Raw genomic sequence first — 19776 nt, 5'->3', positions numbered from 1 at the left:
TTAATACTTAAAGTGTCTGTAGGTTTTTCTCCATCTGTAACTCTCTGGCTTACAGGGCAGAGACTAGAGTCCCCAAATAATCTTCAAGTCCAAGTGACATGGAGACATTCACACTGAACATTGATTTTTTAATCTATGTGTTTGCATTCTGTAGCATTTGTATCATCAAAGCAGGATGCTTATTTTATACTTGGTTTTCACTAAAATCTGGCACAACAAAACCAAAATAATAGGAATCCTACATGGGAAGCTCTATACGAAGCTTCTACCTGTGTCCTCCCCTCCCAGTGCTGAGGGCTGGTCTAGAACTCCCCACCAGAGCACTCCTCTGCCTTTCAATCCATGGTGTGCTAACAGAGCCCAGCAAAGTACCTCATAAGCTCTCACCTGAGTAACTTCGCATCAAAGACTGTTTCCACATCATGGAGAACAGATGGGATGTATTTCAAAGCTGCCACCTAGGTAGAAAGTGAAATAAACATGAGTGATGCCCACATCCAACAAGTCCGCATGGTGAGGAGGATACTTTGCAACATGACAGGGATCAAGGCTGAATGGCCCTGAATCCTGGGCACTGCAACAGAGATTCAAGCCTCTATTTGTAGACTGAAACATTAGCATATGCAGAATTCTTCATATACAGGTCACAACTTCCATCTTCAAGGAGGCAGTAATGTATAGAAAGATCATAGACTTTAAAGTTATACACCTGCAGTCAGATCTTGTTTCTGCTCTTAGTAGCCAGGTAGCTCTGCACAGAACTCTTAATCTTTCTGATGTCTCAATTGCCCTACAAAATAGGGCAAATAATACCTATTGTGCAGGATTGGGGAGATTAAAAATTAAACACATGAGGCATCCAGTAGAGTGCCAGGAATATTTCAGGTGTTCAGTAAGTGGAAACTTCTAGCATTATTGCAGATAGTGTGCTTGAATTGTTCTGCTGGTAGCAAGGATGGCATGGATTGAGTTCTTTCTATTTTCTCTCTAGCTTGATTAGTAAAACTGGACATTGTGGTGGATCATTTCTCTTCTCTGTGCAAGTTAACTGATGCATCCAGAGGCAGGAGACACACCCAGCCCCTAGCAGCAGGGTAGAGTGCAATTTCCACAGAAGGCGTTGTAAGTCACATGGCTGGAAAATAATGTTCAAGAATCTAGTGGAAGGATGCACTTTGTATTTTCTTTTTCTATTTCTGTATATTCTAAGTGTTCTTAGACAACATGTATTACCTTTTAACAATCAGACCAAAATAAAAATAGTGAATATTCCTTTCTTAAAGTAATCTCACTCCTAGCTATATACAACTAAGCTTCTTGGTTAACATATTAACAATTATGATTATGAACTTTCAATGGGGCAGACACGGTGCTAAACACTGTTAATAGATTATCTTGTTAAACCTTATTTCAGCACTACAAGGGTAATACTATTTTCATAAATAATGAACCTCTAATGCATCAAGATTAAATAACTAGTCCAAGGTCACAAAGTTAGCAATTGGGAGAACCAAATTCAGGCAGGCTACTTGATACCCCTGATAACCCTTAAGCCATGCACCCACCTCACTCAAACAGCAACTGTCTCTTTCTGTGCCTCCATCTTCTTTTTTCCTTGTTGTTTATGATTTTTTAAAGTCAGTGATTCAAAAAATATTTCACACAAGATAAGCTATTAGGATGAAAACTGTCCCCTAAGTCCCACATCTCCATCTCAGTCCCCATACCTAGTCCCCAAAAGGGACCGCTGTCGACACTGTGCTGAGTTTCCTTCCGGACTGCTTTCTGTCTGTGCGTGTGTGAGTATTTGTGGTGTGTGTGTAATCTATACAGTTCTGCAACTTCCTTTTGCTAGCCAACCAGACACCACTGATATCTCTGCATGTCATTTCATAGAGTAGTACACTTTCTTCATCTCCAGCCTCTACTCGGCGATGCCTGTATGAGCACACCAGACTTTCTTCAACCTCTCCCCTACTGATGGACCCCATGCTATTTTCCAGAGGCAGGAGTTTTTCTTTATTATAAAATACGTAGTAAGAAAATAATTAACATATGTATTTGTGTACTTATAAGGCTTCCTGAAGGATGGACTCCACAGAAAGGAATTTGTGCATCAAAATGAATATACATACAAATTTTAGGAGATATTGTCTAATTACCTTAGAAAGAAACAGTAATCAGTTTCCTTTTACGCCTTTCCCTAGCTAATGCTGGTATACAAATCTTTTGAGTTTTGCCAATCTGATATAGAATTTGCAACTGTGTAATTTACAACTCTGGTTTCTAGCACAGTTAGGCACTTTTCTATATTTATGGTACATCTGTATTTACTAAAGTACTTGTTTGTACCCTCTCCCCATTTTTCTTTTGGGTGATTTCTTATTGGTCTGTGGAATGCTTTATGTATCATTAATATTAACCCTTTTACAGTAACACATTTTGCAAGTATGTTCTCTTGCTTGTCATGTTGCTGTCTTTTAGCTTTGTTTATCATATCTTTCACTGCACAGAAAGATTTTAATTTGTATGTTGTAAGATTTTTTAGACTTTTTCTTTATAGTTATTAGACTTGGCATCTGATATTTATTCTTTATTCTTTCAAATCAAGTTGACAGAACATAACAAGATTCCAAAGTTGGTGTTTCTAAAACTATGCGCTATTGGGAAACCCTTGTCCCATAGGATGGTGCTAGGTACCCTGTGCGGGAAAAGGTTTGTAACCAAATAATTTGGGGAAGCTTCAGTTTAAGCAAAAATAAACCAGTGAGGTTTTTTTTTGTTTTGTTTTGATTGCAGAACTTTTCAGAATGTTAATATGCTAAGACACATTATGGCATTCTTCCAGGCAGTTAGAGTATACAGTGCTTTCCAACCTAGATGGTCAAGGCCATCTTTCTCAGGAAACATTAAGCAGATATAGTCAAAGCAGATGCCTGCAGGGCTGGGCAAGCAACAGAAAGGAGTGAAATGGGATGCACATAAACCCGTGGGAAGGTGTGCGGAAGTAATGCTCTGTCTAAAGAATGAACCATTCTTGTTATGTCTTTTAACACTGTGCTAGCCAAATCTAACACATCTGCAGGTTGCGCTTCTCCCATGGACGCCAGTTTACAACGTCCTAATTCTAAAGAGAAACCATATGCTGAGGCACATGCCCTGAAAATGGCTGGCCCATGCGTTCCTAGCAAAGTGTTCCTTCATTTGCTCTTAGGCCAAAGAATATGGACTCTGGGCCTCCAGGAACATGTTGATTATAGAACACTTCAGAGTCCCAAGCTCCAGCGAGTACATACACCTTAGCCTATTTCTTCACTCCCTAAGCCTCCTCATATCCATGTGGGTAAAGGGGAATGAAGTGAAGTAATGTACATCATGTGCCAACTGTAATGCCCACCACACAGTAGGCCCCAAAGTTGTGTGTGTGATGGATCTCACCTTATCTTATCTATCAAGCACCTGACCTTATTCCCCTGCTCTTGGACAAAGTATAATTGTGTTCTCATCATAATTAATACCAAAGAGAACAAAAAACTGAAAATCCTCAACAAGTCAGGAAAAGCCAGGACTTTGGTGTCTGTAGCACGTTGCTGGTTTTCAAGGGTTGCATATCATTCCAAGGTTTTGGAGTAAAGCTACAGAATAGCAGTCAACAGAGTCTGCACTGACACTCAGACTTTGTTTTGGCTGTTAGTGAGCAGGAGTAAGACAGGGCTAGGACAAGAGCTACTTCGAAAGAAACCAATCTTCCCAGATTCTCAGCTCAGGGCTGGCAGTAAAGTAAAACCAACTGAGTAGCTGTCACCCTGAGACTCAGAGGTTGCTATCAACTCAACTGTGGAGTATTAAACTTCCATCTGGTCCAGGTAGCCTCACAGAGAAGTGGCAGGCCTGTGGTTTTCTTTTCCAATGGGGACAGCCCATCTCTGATGCAAGAATTTTGCCAAACCTGTGGTCACAGTCAGCACTGGCGGCCAGGCTCCTGCTCATAGACTTCCCCTCACAGAGCTCTTACACATCTGAGTGTCAAGCAGCAGGAGTGACAGCAGGTAGGTTCAGCAACCACCAAGAACCCCAGAAAGCAGAGCTGCTCAGCCATAAGACACACTGGATACTTCATTTGTTGTGTGTTTCTAAGGCCCGGGAACTGGAAACAGCTCAGCGTTCTAGACTCGCTAGCCTCCTGGGAACTAAGCTGCTTTACTGTTGCCATAATTTGTACTCTTATTAGTACTACTATTATACATAGAATAATATTGTCATGTTATTACTTTCATTAAATAGTATATATTCCTATATTGCATATAATATTTAAGAAAATGCACAGATATGTTTATGTACATATACATGTATATACATGTATAATATAGGATTATTAATCATAGGGTTTTGAAATAATAACCATGATTGGAAACTTTATATGGGTCAAATACTTTACATGCATTCATGATCTCATTTCATTTTTACAACTACTCTGTGAGGAGACACTATCATCCCATTTCATCAATGAGGAAACTATGGCACAGAGAGGTGAAATAATTTGCTAGAAATGACTGAGCTGAGAAGCAGCACAGCAAGGATATGTACCTGACTCTGCCCCACGGGCTCTTGACCAGTGTACTCTGCTATAGCTTACCCTGCTTTAGGAACAGCTTCCAGCTGGCAAGGGGGGAAGTTCTGATAGGGGAGAGAAGGCTGATTGGTGGAAGAGCCTTTCCCCCCTTATGAGGATAGGTTTTGAAAAGAAGGTATAGTTTTTCTGACATTCCCTCAGTTAAGGATCCTCCTCACCACATATATTAAGAGGTTGCAAGAATGGCCACCAAGAAAATGTCTGCCAGCTTAGTAATTAGTTGATCATGTGGCACCAAGTGAATTTCCTAGATTAATCAACTCTAGACTCCTCTTGACAGAGGCAAGGCACAGCTCTGGAGAAGCAAGTCAGACCCACCTAACAACAGTGATACCCTAGCCTAGAGAACAGCCATGGGAGGACCCTTAAGGAGACTGCTTTCTACATGAACTTCATCAGAACTGATAATCCTGGGCTGCTGACACACAATAATATTTAAAAATAACAAAAGTCAAAACCAAAGAATTCCACTCTCTCAAATTCAAAGGGGATTTGTCTTCTGAGTGTTTCTGGCCCCCCACCCCTGTCTTTCTCTCAGAGTAAGAGGGAGTGGTGTCAATGCCAGTAGAAACACTCTTCTGGCCAAAAAGAGCATGTCTTACAATGGTGGAAGGTTATATAAGACACTAAATGTCTTCCTCATTCAAGAACACAGACAATATTCCTATCCCACTAATTTTCAGTTCTTTTATTTTAGCCAAATGATTGATAGTCAAGGTCCACAGAAACTGGACAATGTCACAGAAATTCACTACAGCATGACCAGAAGAAGACACCTTCCTTAGACGTGCTGAGCTGTCCTGAGGAAATACACACAAGTCTCCCAGGACGTTCAGCCTTGTCACTAATCTGTCAGGGGGGGAAAGGGAAGAGGGACCAACAGGTTCCAGACGATATGTTTTCATGCTTTCTGTCACACATTGCCTGAGGCTTGGCAGGAGAAAGGAGAGTTCAGCATTTAAAAACGGCTGGCTGAAGGGCAGACTGTCTAAGTTCAAGTCCAAGTGGATCACTTTTGCCTGTGTGGCCTTGGGGAAGTTAACTCCCTGTGCTTCAGTTTTCTCATCAGGAGAATGAATGGAAAAAGGTTATCTAATTTACAGGGTCGATCTGAAGATTTAATGAAAAATGTGAGCTATCAGTGTGACTACAGCAGCCTCACCAAACAAAATGCCATTCTACCTGCCAGTGAACCCATCACCCCAAACACTACCCTCAGTATGGAGCTGACAAGAGGAAAAGATTGAAGCATCATTGGAAGGTTTGCGGTGACACTCCTGCCCCTGCTGTTAAATATTGAGTCTGTTTCTCTTACCTCTGGGGATTCAGCATACAACCTGTGGACCAATTCTTAAGAATAGACCACTTTCTTCCCCCTTAGTTCAGACATTTGAACATTTTATACCAATAAAGAATAAGAAGAAAGAAAGAGGCATCCTTAATTACCTTGCCTTCATGACTACGGATCAGACATCTCTCCATCTTTACTGTTGTTTACTGTTGTTTACAGCATGTCCACCTGGCATTTTGCCAGAAGATTTGATCTTTCATGAAAGTGTACTTTGTTTGGTGGTGATTAAGAACTCAAACTCTGAACTTACATGGCCTAGATTCAAATTCCAGACCTGCCAATTCTTAGTCATGGTAAACCTCTCTAAGCCTGTATTTCCTCATCTGTAAAGTACAGATAAGGAGGGTATTTGCCTAATAAGATTGTTGTCATAAAAATCAAATGAGCTAGCAATATATGCAAGGCTTTTAGTTTAATGTGTGACACATAATAAATGCTAAAACACAAATAGTGGAAGCAACTATTCATTCTTTCATTCAGCCAAAAAACATTCAAATACCTACTATGTGTCTCAGATATTAGGGGTATACAAGACAGAGTCCCCTGCTGTCCTGGATACTCTAGTGGCTTTATTAGCATGAGTGGTAATCATGGTGGCCAATGGAGCATGTCATTCAACATGAGCTGTTCATTTATTTCTATTTGTACCATCAAATTAGAGCACTACAAAGATAGACAGACCCAAAGGAAAATAGAACAAATGGGTCTGTACAAAGTCACTCAATGCCCTATACTCAAGTTTGAGCTACACCCAGTTCACAGGTGTCTGGTGTTGACCCTCTCAACCTGCCATCAATTTTATCAGCAATGCTCACAAGGCTGGCACACACAGGGACTTCTAGGCATACAGCACATTATTGAAAATACATGGAAATCTCAGGCCTAATCCATTCCTGTGGCCTAGAGAAAACCACATTAAATTATCTTCAAATAGTATTTCTCCCTATTTTTTAATATGACTTCAAATTCCTTTTTGATAACTTTTCAACAACCATACAGAAATAAGTAGAAAGTATCATTGATTTTATGTAAATCTTGGAAGTTAAATTTGGCTGTTGGGGGAAATTATAAAAAGAGATGAAGCCCCTTTCAGTGGTTCTGGGATAGAAATCCATGAAGAAAAACCAGCATAATTTGGCCCACAACCCAGGGAAAATGAGGCATTTCTCACACAGCTACCCAGACAATGAGAACCTGGGTAAAGAGACTTATGCCAAAACCATAATAATCATATTAGTTCTCTGCAACTGTACAGCATTTTATAATATGCTCTTTTGTAGACAATGTTTGATCCTCACCAAACAGTGAAGTTTTATAAATGAGGAAGCTGAGAACTGAGACAGTGGAATACAGTCACACCACTGGCCAAGAACACTCTTGTTGAGCCAGCTATCTGCAGTACCGTAAATGCTCACTAGCTCACCTTTGCTGCCTTGTTTCCTTTCCTTTCCTACCTTCTAATTCCCTATCCCTTTGCTCCTTCCCCCAAGATACATGTAGTTCATCACAGGGAAATAGGTGCTGAAATGGGAAAGAGTAGCTCCATGATGGTCTGTTCCCTCCGTCTTTCTCAAGGTCATGTGGTCTCTCCCTGGGCATTCCTACTTTCTTCTCCCCACTAACTGGCCTCTTCGGTTTGTTCATTTGCCTACTTCAGGTCTAACTCAATGCCAAAGCTTCTCTCATCACAGCCAATCCTCTTCAGCTCTCACTGGCCATCCTAACACCACGTGCCCTCTCACGAGAAGCTCAGCTGCTTCCAATGATACATGTGCGATGACAGGCTCAGGCTATTACCACACTTCTTTGTGCTATCCCCCTGCTCCTGTTATTCCCTTTGCTTTAAAATGATGAGGACCTGAGGAACAGAGGGAAGACTTTAATAAAAAAAAAAAACCTCAGCCAAAGGTAAGAGAAGGTGGAAACTGTAAGACTGCAGTCCCAACTCATCCCAGAGAAAACATCCATATCCCCAGTAGGTGCTAGATGCAGAGTATAAAGAACAGTGTAATGCAGCAGCTCAGAGCATGGTCCTTAGAGCCAGGCAGGAAGAGATCTGAACCCCACCATACCCTTTACTACAAGAGAGACTAGAGGAAGTGGTATCAACTCTCTGAGCTTGTTTTTTCATCTATGAAATGAACATCTCAACATCTATACAGAGGGTTGTTTATTCAACAGATATTTATTAAGCAACAATTATGTATTAGGATTCTTCCAGGTGCTAATGATCCAATGATGAATGAGACAAAGCCCCCCTCTTCACATACAGGCACACACAAATTCCCAAAATTTGTTAAATCAAAGGAAGCAATAAGCAGAGTGATCCCCAAACTTCACTTCAAGTTAAAATCACCTGGGGAGATTTTTAACTCTCCTTTTCCTGGTCATACTCCATACCAATTAAATTAAACTGTCTGGTGGTGGTAACCAGGCATCACAATTTATTAGAGATCCTCAAGTGACTCTAATGTACAAGGTTTGGAATCTATAGTATTGGCAGCAAACGCTCCCTACAGACTTCTGCTTCTGCCTCCTTACCTCCATTCGAGTTAAACACTAGCATATCATTTTCTAACTAGAGACTGGGCAGCCCCTGAAACAGGGGACATTTAAATTAGCAACTAAAATGATGACTTCAATTAAAAGAAGAAATAATCTGCTTTAACTTGTTGGTTCAGATAATGTGTGTGGGTTTTCCTATTTACAACCATGAGGAAGCCCTTAACAAACACTTAGGAATAAACTCTGCAAAAGTTAAGTCTCCCTGAAACAGCTTTGTCATTAAGCCTCCCTGCTGCTAAACACTTTCGTAAACCTAGGAGTAGGCCTCAAGGTTTCTCGAGGATTTACAGAGTTTGTAGATTAGCATCATGAACCACTAAAGTAGAGGACCCCTTCTTTCCAAAGTATCTCTTATTTATTGAGGAGAGTCTCTAATCCCAAAAGGGGATCTGAATTTATAGTGTGGAGAATCAATGGTGGACGATTTAAAAGCCTGCTACCTTACCTACCCTCACCATTACAAGTGGACTGGGTTTGACCTATTTCCTTTCAGGTGGCAAAGCTCCAGAGCTATTTAAAAAGATGCATTGCTACCTTCCTGGGAAACAAACAATAAGTAGGCTTTCTCCTGCCCTGAACAGCCCTTGGTGTTTCTGATCCTCAAACTATGTAACCAGCCCACAGCTTCAATTAATACAGGGCTGCAATTCAAGCAGAAGTAGACATTATCTCACCATGCTGTTATTTATCAGATGACCAAGGGAAAAGACAGATTTTTTTTTTTAAGTGTAAACTAACCTGCAAAAGGATGGTTGTTTTATATTGACTTTTCATCAGGTTGTTGATGGATTCAAAAAGCCGTCTCATGGATTCTTCAAACTCCATCTGTTCTTTGCCTTCATAAAGCCTGAAAGAAGACACATCTGGGTCATTTTGCAAGCCAACAGGCAATACCTTTGAAAGTGTGTGGCAGCCACAAACCTCATTTAAAATTTAAAAGATAAAGGGGTGGAAGAGAGAGATTTGAGGGGAGAGGGAGTTGATTTGGCAGTCACTGCATGCATAATTCACTGCAGGGAAAATCCTGTGTCCAGCGTACAGAACAGACACCTGCAACAGACTCACCATAATAAATCTGCCTCCACCCATCTTTTTTATAAACCCTGAAGAACCTCAAAGGAATAATATTTATCCAAGCGGAGAGGACATTAATAATTTCACCCTTCTGCAAGAATCAGAGGGGAGAATGTGATCATCATATTGTCAAAGTATCTTGAAGGCATCAAGGCCGGAGATTGTCCAAAGCACTGCCCTTCCTCTTAGCCATTGCCTGCCTGTCAGATCAGTGCAGATGTACCTGTTCCCTATCAGGCACCGTTGTCTTCCCTGTCCTCGCATTCCAGGAGTGTACTTATCGCCTAGTTGAAAGCTTTTCTTCCTCTGATTATAAAGGCTTTATGCTGTTATTGTAGAAATTGTGTACGTAACAGAAATACATTAGTCAGAAAGTGAGACTTCTCATTAATCCTACCATAAGATTAGTGATTGCTAACATTTTGGTCGATATCCTTGCAGAGATTTCCAAGGTCTGTACCAATATATACATGTGGCCGTTTATAGAAACCATCCCTTCATATAAAATCAGCCTCCAGGCCCCCGAGTCTTATTGCCCTCTTGGTCCAGCCTTGGAGTGTTGTTCAGCCAAGTCCTCTCCAAACAAGCCTTTATCACCAAACCTTAAAAATTCACAGCCCAATCTGTGGCATCCTGCACAAAATACAGGGAGAGAATGCGCCTGTCTCCAGGTCCGATAAAGAGCGTCTCCTGTCACAGCCCTGCACAGGCAAACATTGCCTGTGCTAAAGATGCATTCCTTAGATAAAGTGCTGACACACTTAACGGGTTTGTTTGCTCCATCAGCCACAGGACAGGCGGTCCGTCACAGCCGTCTCAGCGCTGTCTCCACTAAATCCCCCCCCCAGCCCCTCCATCCTCTCTTCTGTTCTTTCTGCTTCTCTTCTACTTCTTGTCTTTAAGTGTGTGTCTCCCCATTTGTCTTCTCAGGATTATTAACTCTGTCTGTGGGTCTCTGTGTTGACCTCTGCTTTTCTCTTTCTCTTTAACTCCATCTGTCTCTCTCTGTCTTAGTCACTCTCTGTCTCTGTCTCTCTTTTTTTCTTAACTAACCCCTCCTAAAGCCCCGTTGAAGTAAGAAGCTTAACAGAAAGCCAGTGCCAAACATTCCAGTCCATTACAGGAACCTGCAGTTGCTGCCGACTTTCTGGGTATCTAGTTCATGGTCACAGGGATAAGGGTGTGAGAGGAGCCAGGGGTCCTGAGCTGGCTTCTCTTCTACTCCTCCCCTCCCTTCTCTCTTTCCTGTCCCTTCTCCTATGCTACTCACTCCTGAACTTTCTTGTCCTGCTAACAGAGTGATATCTGCCGGAGAGTATGTTTCAGAGTCAGTCAGCTCTGGGTTCCAATCTCTGCCCTGTCCTGTACTAACTGAAGACCTTATTACTAATAGCAAATGTCACAGGGCATTACTCTGCCCCAGACACTGTCTGTATGTACATTAAATCACTTACCCTCCCAACCACACCGTGAGGGAGGCCCTATCATTATCCACATCTTACAGATTGGTGAAACTTAAGCAACATGCTCAATGACTCCACACCAGTAAGTTAGACCAGGATTCAAACCCAGCCATCCTGCTCCTGAGCCCCCCTCTCAATTTGTACACTACCTTACACTTTATTGCCTCTCTTAATTCCTATAAGCCTTGGTGTCTCACCTGCCAAATGTGGGCCGTGATGGCAGCGTGTCCAAGGGCTGTGAGGAGTCCAGTTCCATGTGAGGTGCTCAGCACATGCCGGACACCAGCAAATGTTAGCTGCTGTCTTGCTGCTGTTAACTGTAGGAGTAGTATTACTATTGCTAGCATTCCCACTTTACAGATAAGGGCATAGAAAACTCTCAAGCACTTGAAACTTGCCTAAATCCCATTAAAGTGGAAAACCTGGGACCAGATAAGGGAGGACCCTCAATCATAGTAGTGGTGGTTTCCCTATGCGATGACACTGTTAGTTTTTCTTTGCGCCCAAAGCTGAGTTAATGGATGGTCCATCCCCCAAGCCTTTTGCCTTGAAATCCATTACCCTTCCCACTGACCACAGCTGCCTGCAAATGTCTACTAAATGATACGGCAATCCCTGTCACTGGTGTACAGTGTCCCCACTCACATTTACACCCAGATGTGGCTGCCCAGGGTAGAGTGGTCATTATTTACATACACAGACTTTATCTGTAAAGAACACTTATTTGCTAATTTGTATGTGTGCAGGGGTGGGTGGGTGAGGAGGGAGGGGGCTCCCACCAGGTCCTCTTCTTGGGAACCACGTTTGCAGCCTCCAAGGATGGCCTCCAGCTGCTTTATCCTGCTTTATCCCCACTCCCACCCCAGTGGTGGCTTTCTCTCTGAAACTTGTATTTTTTTAACAGAGTAACACAAAAATAGGCTTTGTTGGGAGCCATATTAATGGCAGTACTCTGGGGGAAATATTTTTGAACTCCTGCTGAAGAGATCCCCAAGGCTGCAAGTTCCTAACCTTTCTGCACTTTTTGGATTTTATGAGCTGCGCAATATCCTTCCAGCAAGCTCCCTTTTTTCTTAGACTAGCCCCGTTGGATTTGTTGCAAATACTCTGTAGTCAGAACTCTGCAAGGTGGGACAGGTTTCTTTCTGCAGCTCCTTGGAGATGTAAACCAAGAGCTGTGAGGAAGGTCAGTGAGCGCTTAGTCTACACTTCTCGTTGTACAGATGAAGAAACTGAGGGCCAGAGTGGGGAAGTGACTTGGCTTCATGGCCACCTTTTAAATCTTATTTGACTGAAGTGGGAAGGAAAAGAGACATTTAGGCTATAAGATCAAGTCAAGGCTGTCCACTGGTCTTTAAACTTTGTAGGAAACTGAATTTAATTTCTACCACCAAGGAAGATGTGATTTTCTCTAGGTCCCAGACTATACCAGTGGTATAGTTTGAACCAGAACTCAGCATTCTTCTCCTTCTGTTCTCTGAGAATCTAACAAGGGAGGGCAGTTGACACAGACCCCGTGAGGCCAAGACTGGGGGCATCTGCCTCAGGGGGAATCCAAGCTGCCCTCTGTTATTCATGTTAAGTACCTTAACACCACACTCCAGTCTATGGAAGGAAATATGTTCAAAGTGTACCTAAGTTTTATAAAGGATAAAAAATAATTCTGTGGGGGAAATGGCTTGAATTTTATAATGACCATATCATTAAGCAAAAGTCTTGCAGTCATCAATCTCATATGTGTGTGTGTGTGTGTGTGTGTGTGTGCAAATTCTTAAACCTGAGGTTTTACTTGGTAGACATGGTGAGAACAATTGGAAGAAGTAACTGAAGTTGGAAAGAAGAAATGAAATGAAATCTATTTAGTGTAAAGAGTTTTCTATCCAGCTGGACTCTTCCATACCAACTGCATAGCCTCAGACAAATCACACCTCCATAAATTTTATTTCCTTATTGGCAAAATGGAAATACAATGCTCACTCAAAGCATTATTTTTAGGTGGCAAAAATGAAATAATGCCTTTCATGTACATAATATTATAATTGCCACTGAGTTGTATCAGCAATTCATGTTATTGTTGACTCCTCAGCACAGAAATAATCATATTGGCAAACTCTCCAATCTGAGGGTACACAGTAAAAGGAATATTTCCAGGAAGGAGTGACTAAAGGAAAAAATACGTAAGTGTTTTAGATTATATGGAAGCAATAAACTGACGATGGGGGGCATTCAGCGCTCTGGGGACTGAGAGGCTTGAAAAGAAAAATAATGCCTCGTCTATCTGCACGGCTCTAAATGTGGCCTTTAATTCAAGAGCATGCAGATGTAGTTTTGAGGTTCTTTTTTCAGCACTTGGTCTCTGTTACTGCTTCCAGAGGGAACATCTTTTTCTGGCTCCAGAACACCTAGAAAGATGCTTCAGTAACCAGCTGATTCTGCCAGGGAACAAATCATTGAAGGGCCCCAAGGCCCTGACCACAAGGAAAATTGGAGCACCCTGCAAAGCACTGTTCTGGGACATGCAAGCCTGACCAGCACACACTCTAGCTCCCAGGGCTTGGATAAATACAGCGATGCTCGGCTTGCTTGTGATTCATTAAGGAGACACTGCGCACAGCTGAGCACTCACTAAATGCAAATGGAACCCCATGTGGTGTGTACAATGCTTTGCACCACCTCTTCTACTCAGGTACATAGAGCCTTAGCCTAAAATGGAGATACCAGCCTTAGGCCAGGGGTCCAAGGTTGCACATTCTAACCAAGGCATCCTCAGGTTTGAAAAGCCAGCCAGAAGATTCACTTTAGTATCCAGGGATGGATGGCTTCCTGACACACCAGCTCCATTTCATTTTCTCTATGTCAGCCACTTCCAGCTCCTGTGAGCTACAGTCAGAGGTACCCTCCTGATTTCTTCCATGCCTCTTTGTGGCAATATAGAAATGTAGGTAAGACTGCATGGCTTCCAAACCCTGCTCTACCACTTATTAGTTGGGTGACCTTAGCTAAATTTCTTAATCTCTCTAAGGCTCATTTTTCTTTTTCGTAAAATGGTACTAGCCCGTAAGGTGGTCCTACAATCAAATGATGTATGTAAAGCAATTAGCACAGTGCCTAGCACATGATAAACATTCAATAAATGTTAGCTATTGTTATATAGTATGTTATTTTTCTTCTGGATCCACCCATTTTTACTTCTTAAGCACTAAGAAGAAAGAAATCAGCATCTTCATAAAGGCAATTATCATTTATTGAGCACCTACTGTGTGCCAGGCCCTGTAGTAGAGATAAACATGAGTAAGACTCAGCCTCTAACCATGAGGCAAGCCAACAATTGTATAAAGTGAGCAAAATTGAAATACAGAAGTTTAACATTATTGAGCACTTACCAAGGGTGAGGCATAGGGCTAAGTTCTGCAAATGGATTAGCCCATTTGAGAGAGGCTACTACTATCTGTACTTTAAATACAAGAAAAGAGAAAAAAATGAAGAGGCATGAACAAGAGGAAATGGGAGTACAGAGGAGGGAGGGAGACCTCTAGCTCACACTGACCCCAGCCACCTATTTGCTGGCACCTCTCTGCCCTGAGCAGCCCCCCAGCCTATGCCACCAGGACAGCCTGCCCCCCACTCCCTTCTTCCCTCCTCCCCAACCATCCTATGACTTCCCTGCAGGAGGAGACCAGGTACCATCTTTCCTCTGTCTCCCTCATTTGACCACATCTTTGCCTAAGTTTGCTCTTGGTGAGACACAAACCTGACTCATTTCACAAGTGCCTGGGTGCAAGATCAGATTAACTGGAAGTCTTCGTAAATGATTTTAAAAACTATTTAAACATCTCCATAATCTTACATGGTGCTGAGCAAAATTACTCAAACAACGAAGTCACAACCAGACCATTGTGTTACTTTACCACTCAAGTCAAGATACTTTTTTGCCCCCAAATACAATGCTAGGCACTGGAAGAACACTGTGGAAGGGAGGCCACTTATTTAGTGAATTTCTGCAGAAGAATGATATGCACTCCACAAACCATTAATGCAGACTATCAGAGCAACTGATGCCTCCTGCCTGAACACTTCATTCTTTATCATTACCACTTACTTGCCTATCTTAGCCACTAGAGTATATAAGCTCTATGCAGGCAGAGATCAAGCTATCTTTGTCATAACATCCCCATCTAGCACAGGCCTGGAACGTCAAAAGTGAGTTATAAACAAATGCATCACAAAGCAATAAATTATTAAATGAATGAACTGCAGCACCTTCAATGTACCTGTACAGCAACGCCTTACCAATCCAGAATTCATAGCAGTTCAACTAATTCTAATGGCACTTAAACTAGATCTCAAAGGGTAATAGTCATCTTTGCTATGCAGCCTTATTATTACCTTTACTAAGACTACTACTACTACTACTACTACCAGCTGCTATTACACACCAGCACTGTGATAACTAAACAAGGTCACCTGATTAGTAAACGGCAGAGTGAGAACTGAGCCCAAGAGTATCTGGCTCCAAGAACTGAGCGCAATAATAATTGATTTCCAGGAACTGGAACAAGTCATGGAGGGTAGGAAAGTATCATTTGCTCAGGGGATGATGCTATGGGACTGTCAAGGAAGCTAAATGGTTGGCTCTAGCCTTTTTCTGTTCAAGCTCTAAATCCAATGTGACTTGGCTAGTGTTCCTCCTCCTGAGTCAATAATAATTCACTCTATTACAGTAGATGTAAATTAGTGACTTCACATAAAGAACAAATAAAGCATCTGTGGTTTCAGAAAAGTGATTACTCTGGAAAAATCACAACACTCTAAAACCAAACCTACCTGCTTCTTTATCTCTCTCCCTCATCTCAACCTGGGTAGCCAAACCAGTGGCTGAGTTTGTCTGAAAATCATCCTTGCACTTACGGATCCTACTTACAGGAAAAAAAATCCCCAGTGCATTCAGCAGGCACATTTAAGTCAAAGTAGTAGTGCTGGAAAGGATTCATGAATGAGTGAGTCCCTTTCTGATCCACTTCTTCCCTGCGTGATCATTGTTACCATCCCTACCCCTTTCACCACCATCAAGGTCTAGGGCCCCAAAATGAATCAGAAATTACAGGTTAAGACAGGAATTTTGGTGCAGTGTGCCTGGGGTGAGCTGGCCTCAACAGTGGACAGAGAAATTTTCTTTTGAAAGTTGAAACAAAGTTGAAAGGTATTCTATTAGGAGAGAAAGAGTAAAGCCAGCTGTATTAGAAAGGGGGTGCATAAGGAAGGGTGAGGATAACTACCATGCTGCCAATGTGAATTGTTAAGAAGCCATGGTGGCCAGAGAGAATGCCATGCAAGCTTCATTTAATTGAATATGACCAGCAGCAGAGAGGAAGGGCTCAGATGGGCTCCTAGTGCAATCCTTTCGTCAATAACAAAATTATTTCTACTTGAGCTGTTACTTTTCCAGAATCTTGAGATTTGAGGAGGGATCGCCCCTCAGTGCAAACTGTAAAGAAGTCTCACTAAACAGTCTTCTTCCTGTAAATCACCCCAGGAAAGAACAATTTGTAGGTAAGAGGAAAAAAGAAAAACTTAACATGTGGGGATCCTGTTTTTTAAAATGTCTAGAATGAATGTACAAAATGTAATGCAATCACTGAAGAAAAACTGCCTCAGGTGGAAGTATAAATAGCCTCAATAAAAAAAAAAGAAGTCAACAATATGGAAGAAATGAAAGAAAAACAATCCATCTAAAACACTCTCTTGCCTTTAAAATATGGCAACCCTGTGTAATAAATTAATAGTAAGTAGGTAATAAGATGCAGCAAAAGCCTTGAAAAGAACTCTCAGTTATGAATAGAATGTGATGTGTGCCCCATGCCATCCTTCATTCTACTGAGAGGAGCTGCAGTATTTATGTAATTTGGCAAGAAGAACTAAGTTTCATAATTCTGCATTTAAGTCAATTTCTCCATTAGCATGAAAAATGGCATTCAGGGTTTTTTCCCTCAATATAATTAGAAATGGAGTGTTCTCAAAACAGTGTTTCAAAGGATAGAAACACACACACACACACACACACACACACATTATTCCATGGTTCAAAGACACAGAGAGAAAAATTCAGATTGCATCATCTACTTGAAAGAGAAGCTGATATTCAGCTGAGTCCTTTCAGTTCTTTCTCTTTAGGCCCAGTTGGTCTAAAAGTTTGGGTACCAAGAAGAAATTAGGTTTTGACTGGTTCTCTTGTTATTCCTTCCTTCAGGTTTTTAATGACCTAGTAAGTATCCATGATATCTTAGGTGATAACAGAAAAAATTAAGTCACAGAACAATTTCACACACACACATACACACACATACACCCCTAGTAAAATCTGGAAATCTGTATATTAAATTGTCAATTTAATTACCACTTAGAAAAGGGATCATATATGTCAATGGTTCCTTTACACCCTTTTATACTATATTCTGATTTTTAAACAGTAAATATTATATTTAATTTTGAGAAGAGGTATCTACTCTTTCTTTGGGGTGGATGTTTCCCATCTTCCATTCCTTTCTACAGCAATCCTTTTCCTCAAAGTCTTTCCTGAATTCTCTCAACCTTACCGTGGGAACTAGGGCTGTAACCAGGGGACCTAATTCAAGATCAAACAAGTGGAGGTAGTTTTCCTTCTAAAATTACAGAATTGAGATGCAGGGTTTCCACCTACCTCCTGGTTCCTGGCATGGGCTGCAGCTAGAGAGACAACTGCCTAAAAAAAATGTCAAGTTATTATTACTCTAAACAGTGGTAATGCCAAGAGCATCTGAACTTTGTCCTTTCAGTCTGTGGTTTCCTGAGAAGGGTAATTAACCCCAGGTTTCCTGCTCTGTTCCACTGAGAGCTTTGACATTTGGTGTGTGGAGTAAAACAGACTTCTTAACATTTTCCTTACTAATGGTGCTGGTTTTAAAAATACATGTGCAGTTGAACTCTTTGTTTTGAAATCTGAGAACACCTATGGAAGTTTTGAGTTCAAACACAGCAAAAGTTTACATTACTGGAGATCTCACTGAGTAGTACGATGGCTAAGGGCCAGACACACTGCCAGCACACAACAGCGTGGCAGAAAGAGCAGTGGTCTGGGTCTACAGGACGGAGGTCTAAACCAGATTCCAGCATTAGTGTGTATTGTGACCTTCAGCAGCTCACTTCACTCGGGCACCAGTTCCCTCATCTCTTAAGTGGACCGCATTACCAGGGAAGAAAACCTCCAGGATTCTTAACTGGCTTCTGTTGTCAAAGAGACAGATACGACACGCTGATCATCCAAGACCAAGCCTGCTTCACCCTGCAGAGTTCACAAGCACTGCATAGGGCCCATGCGTGTCCGAGTCAGAGCTTGAGGTAGGTAGGGGCGGACCTTGAAAAGCTCGAATGTCACTCATTCAATGGGTTCCATTAATTCCATTTCCCAAAGGCATTTTTTCCAGCTTTACTGAGGTGTAATTGACATATAACATTGTGTAAGTTTAAGGTGTACAATGTGATGATTTGATAGACTAATATATTGCAAAATGATTACCACAATAAAGTTAGTTAACATATCCATCACCTCACACGTAATTACCACTTTGTATGTGTGCGTGTTGAGAACATTTAAGATTTACTGTCTTAGCAACTGTCGAGTATAAAATACAGCATTGTTAGCTATAGTCACCAAAGCCATTTACTACCCTCCAACTACATCAGCTCCACCTTCATCCAAGTTCCCATCACCTCTCACCTGTAAGAGTTTCTGAATCCACCTCCCTTCCTTTACTCTTACCCACTTTCAACCCATTTTCTACACAATGGTCAGGGAACTATTTTAAAAACAAATGTGATCATATCATTCTCCTGTTTAAAATCCTTTAACAGCTCTCCATTTTCCTCAGGATTATTTCCAGATGCTATTGCCTAACTTTCAAAGGTTTTCAAGATCTGCCCCTCCTTATACTTCTAGGCAATCTTCTGATACTCTATTCTTCTGTCACTTAATTCCAGCCAGCCACCTAGGTCTTTCCATAGATTAACTGAGTTAGGCTCCCTCCTACCTCAGAGATCTTTCAGCTTTATTTTCACCAGTTACACCCTACCCCTCTTCACCAGCCAACTCCTACATGCTCTCAGGACACCTGACACGTCTCCGCTTGATCTCACATGCACCCACATGACTGTCTGCTTAGTGACTCCTTTTCAAGTTAGACTGAAGACTAGGAAGACTAGGTCTGAGTCTGTTTAATTCATTGTCATATTTCCAGTGCCCAGCAGAGAGGCCTAGTGGTTACTCAATAAATATTTGTTGGACAAATACCTGATTACTAATGTAAGCCAAACATCTACCTCAAATATTTTACATAGACAGAGACTTTCATAATCACTAAAGGATTTAAAGAGTAACCAAGTTTTAGGGTTCAGCATGCATGGGTCAGGCATGTAATGTGTTAGTGCTGCATGTAAGGAAGAGTAAATGCTGAGTTAAATGCCTTTTAGAAGTGTAGGCTCTAATGGCAATTCTAAAAAAGTTGAAAGGCACTCATGTACTGAAAAGCTGTTTGTTATTTTTAGATTTCCAGGCCCTGAGATGACCTGTGAATTAGTCCCAAGGTACACATTCCTTCCTGCCCCATGAATGCCTTCCAAAATGGGGGACAATAACAAAACCTGAGGTTCAGTAAAGC

At 41.6% G+C, this 19776-nt stretch overlaps 1 protein-coding gene across 1 annotated transcript in view; it reads right to left on the bottom strand.

Moving 5' to 3' along the window:
- Nucleotides 1-19776, bottom strand: part of DOCK2 (dedicator of cytokinesis 2) — a 383680-nt gene that overhangs the window by 274103 nt on the left and 89801 nt on the right. The window contains exons 23-24 of the mRNA XM_036995173.2: nucleotides 9288-9396; nucleotides 388-458 (exon numbers count right to left, since the gene is read on the bottom strand). Coding sequence (XP_036851068.1) covers nucleotides 388-458; nucleotides 9288-9396 — 180 coding nt within the window. The remainder of the gene's footprint in view (nucleotides 1-387; nucleotides 459-9287; nucleotides 9397-19776) is intronic.

The sequence above is a fragment of the Manis javanica genome, chromosome 1 (genome assembly GCF_040802235.1).
Source record: "Manis javanica isolate MJ-LG chromosome 1, MJ_LKY, whole genome shotgun sequence".
NCBI classification, from domain to species: Eukaryota; Metazoa; Chordata; class Mammalia; order Pholidota; family Manidae; genus Manis; species Manis javanica.
This window is presented reverse-complemented; position numbering and strand designations above follow the sequence as displayed.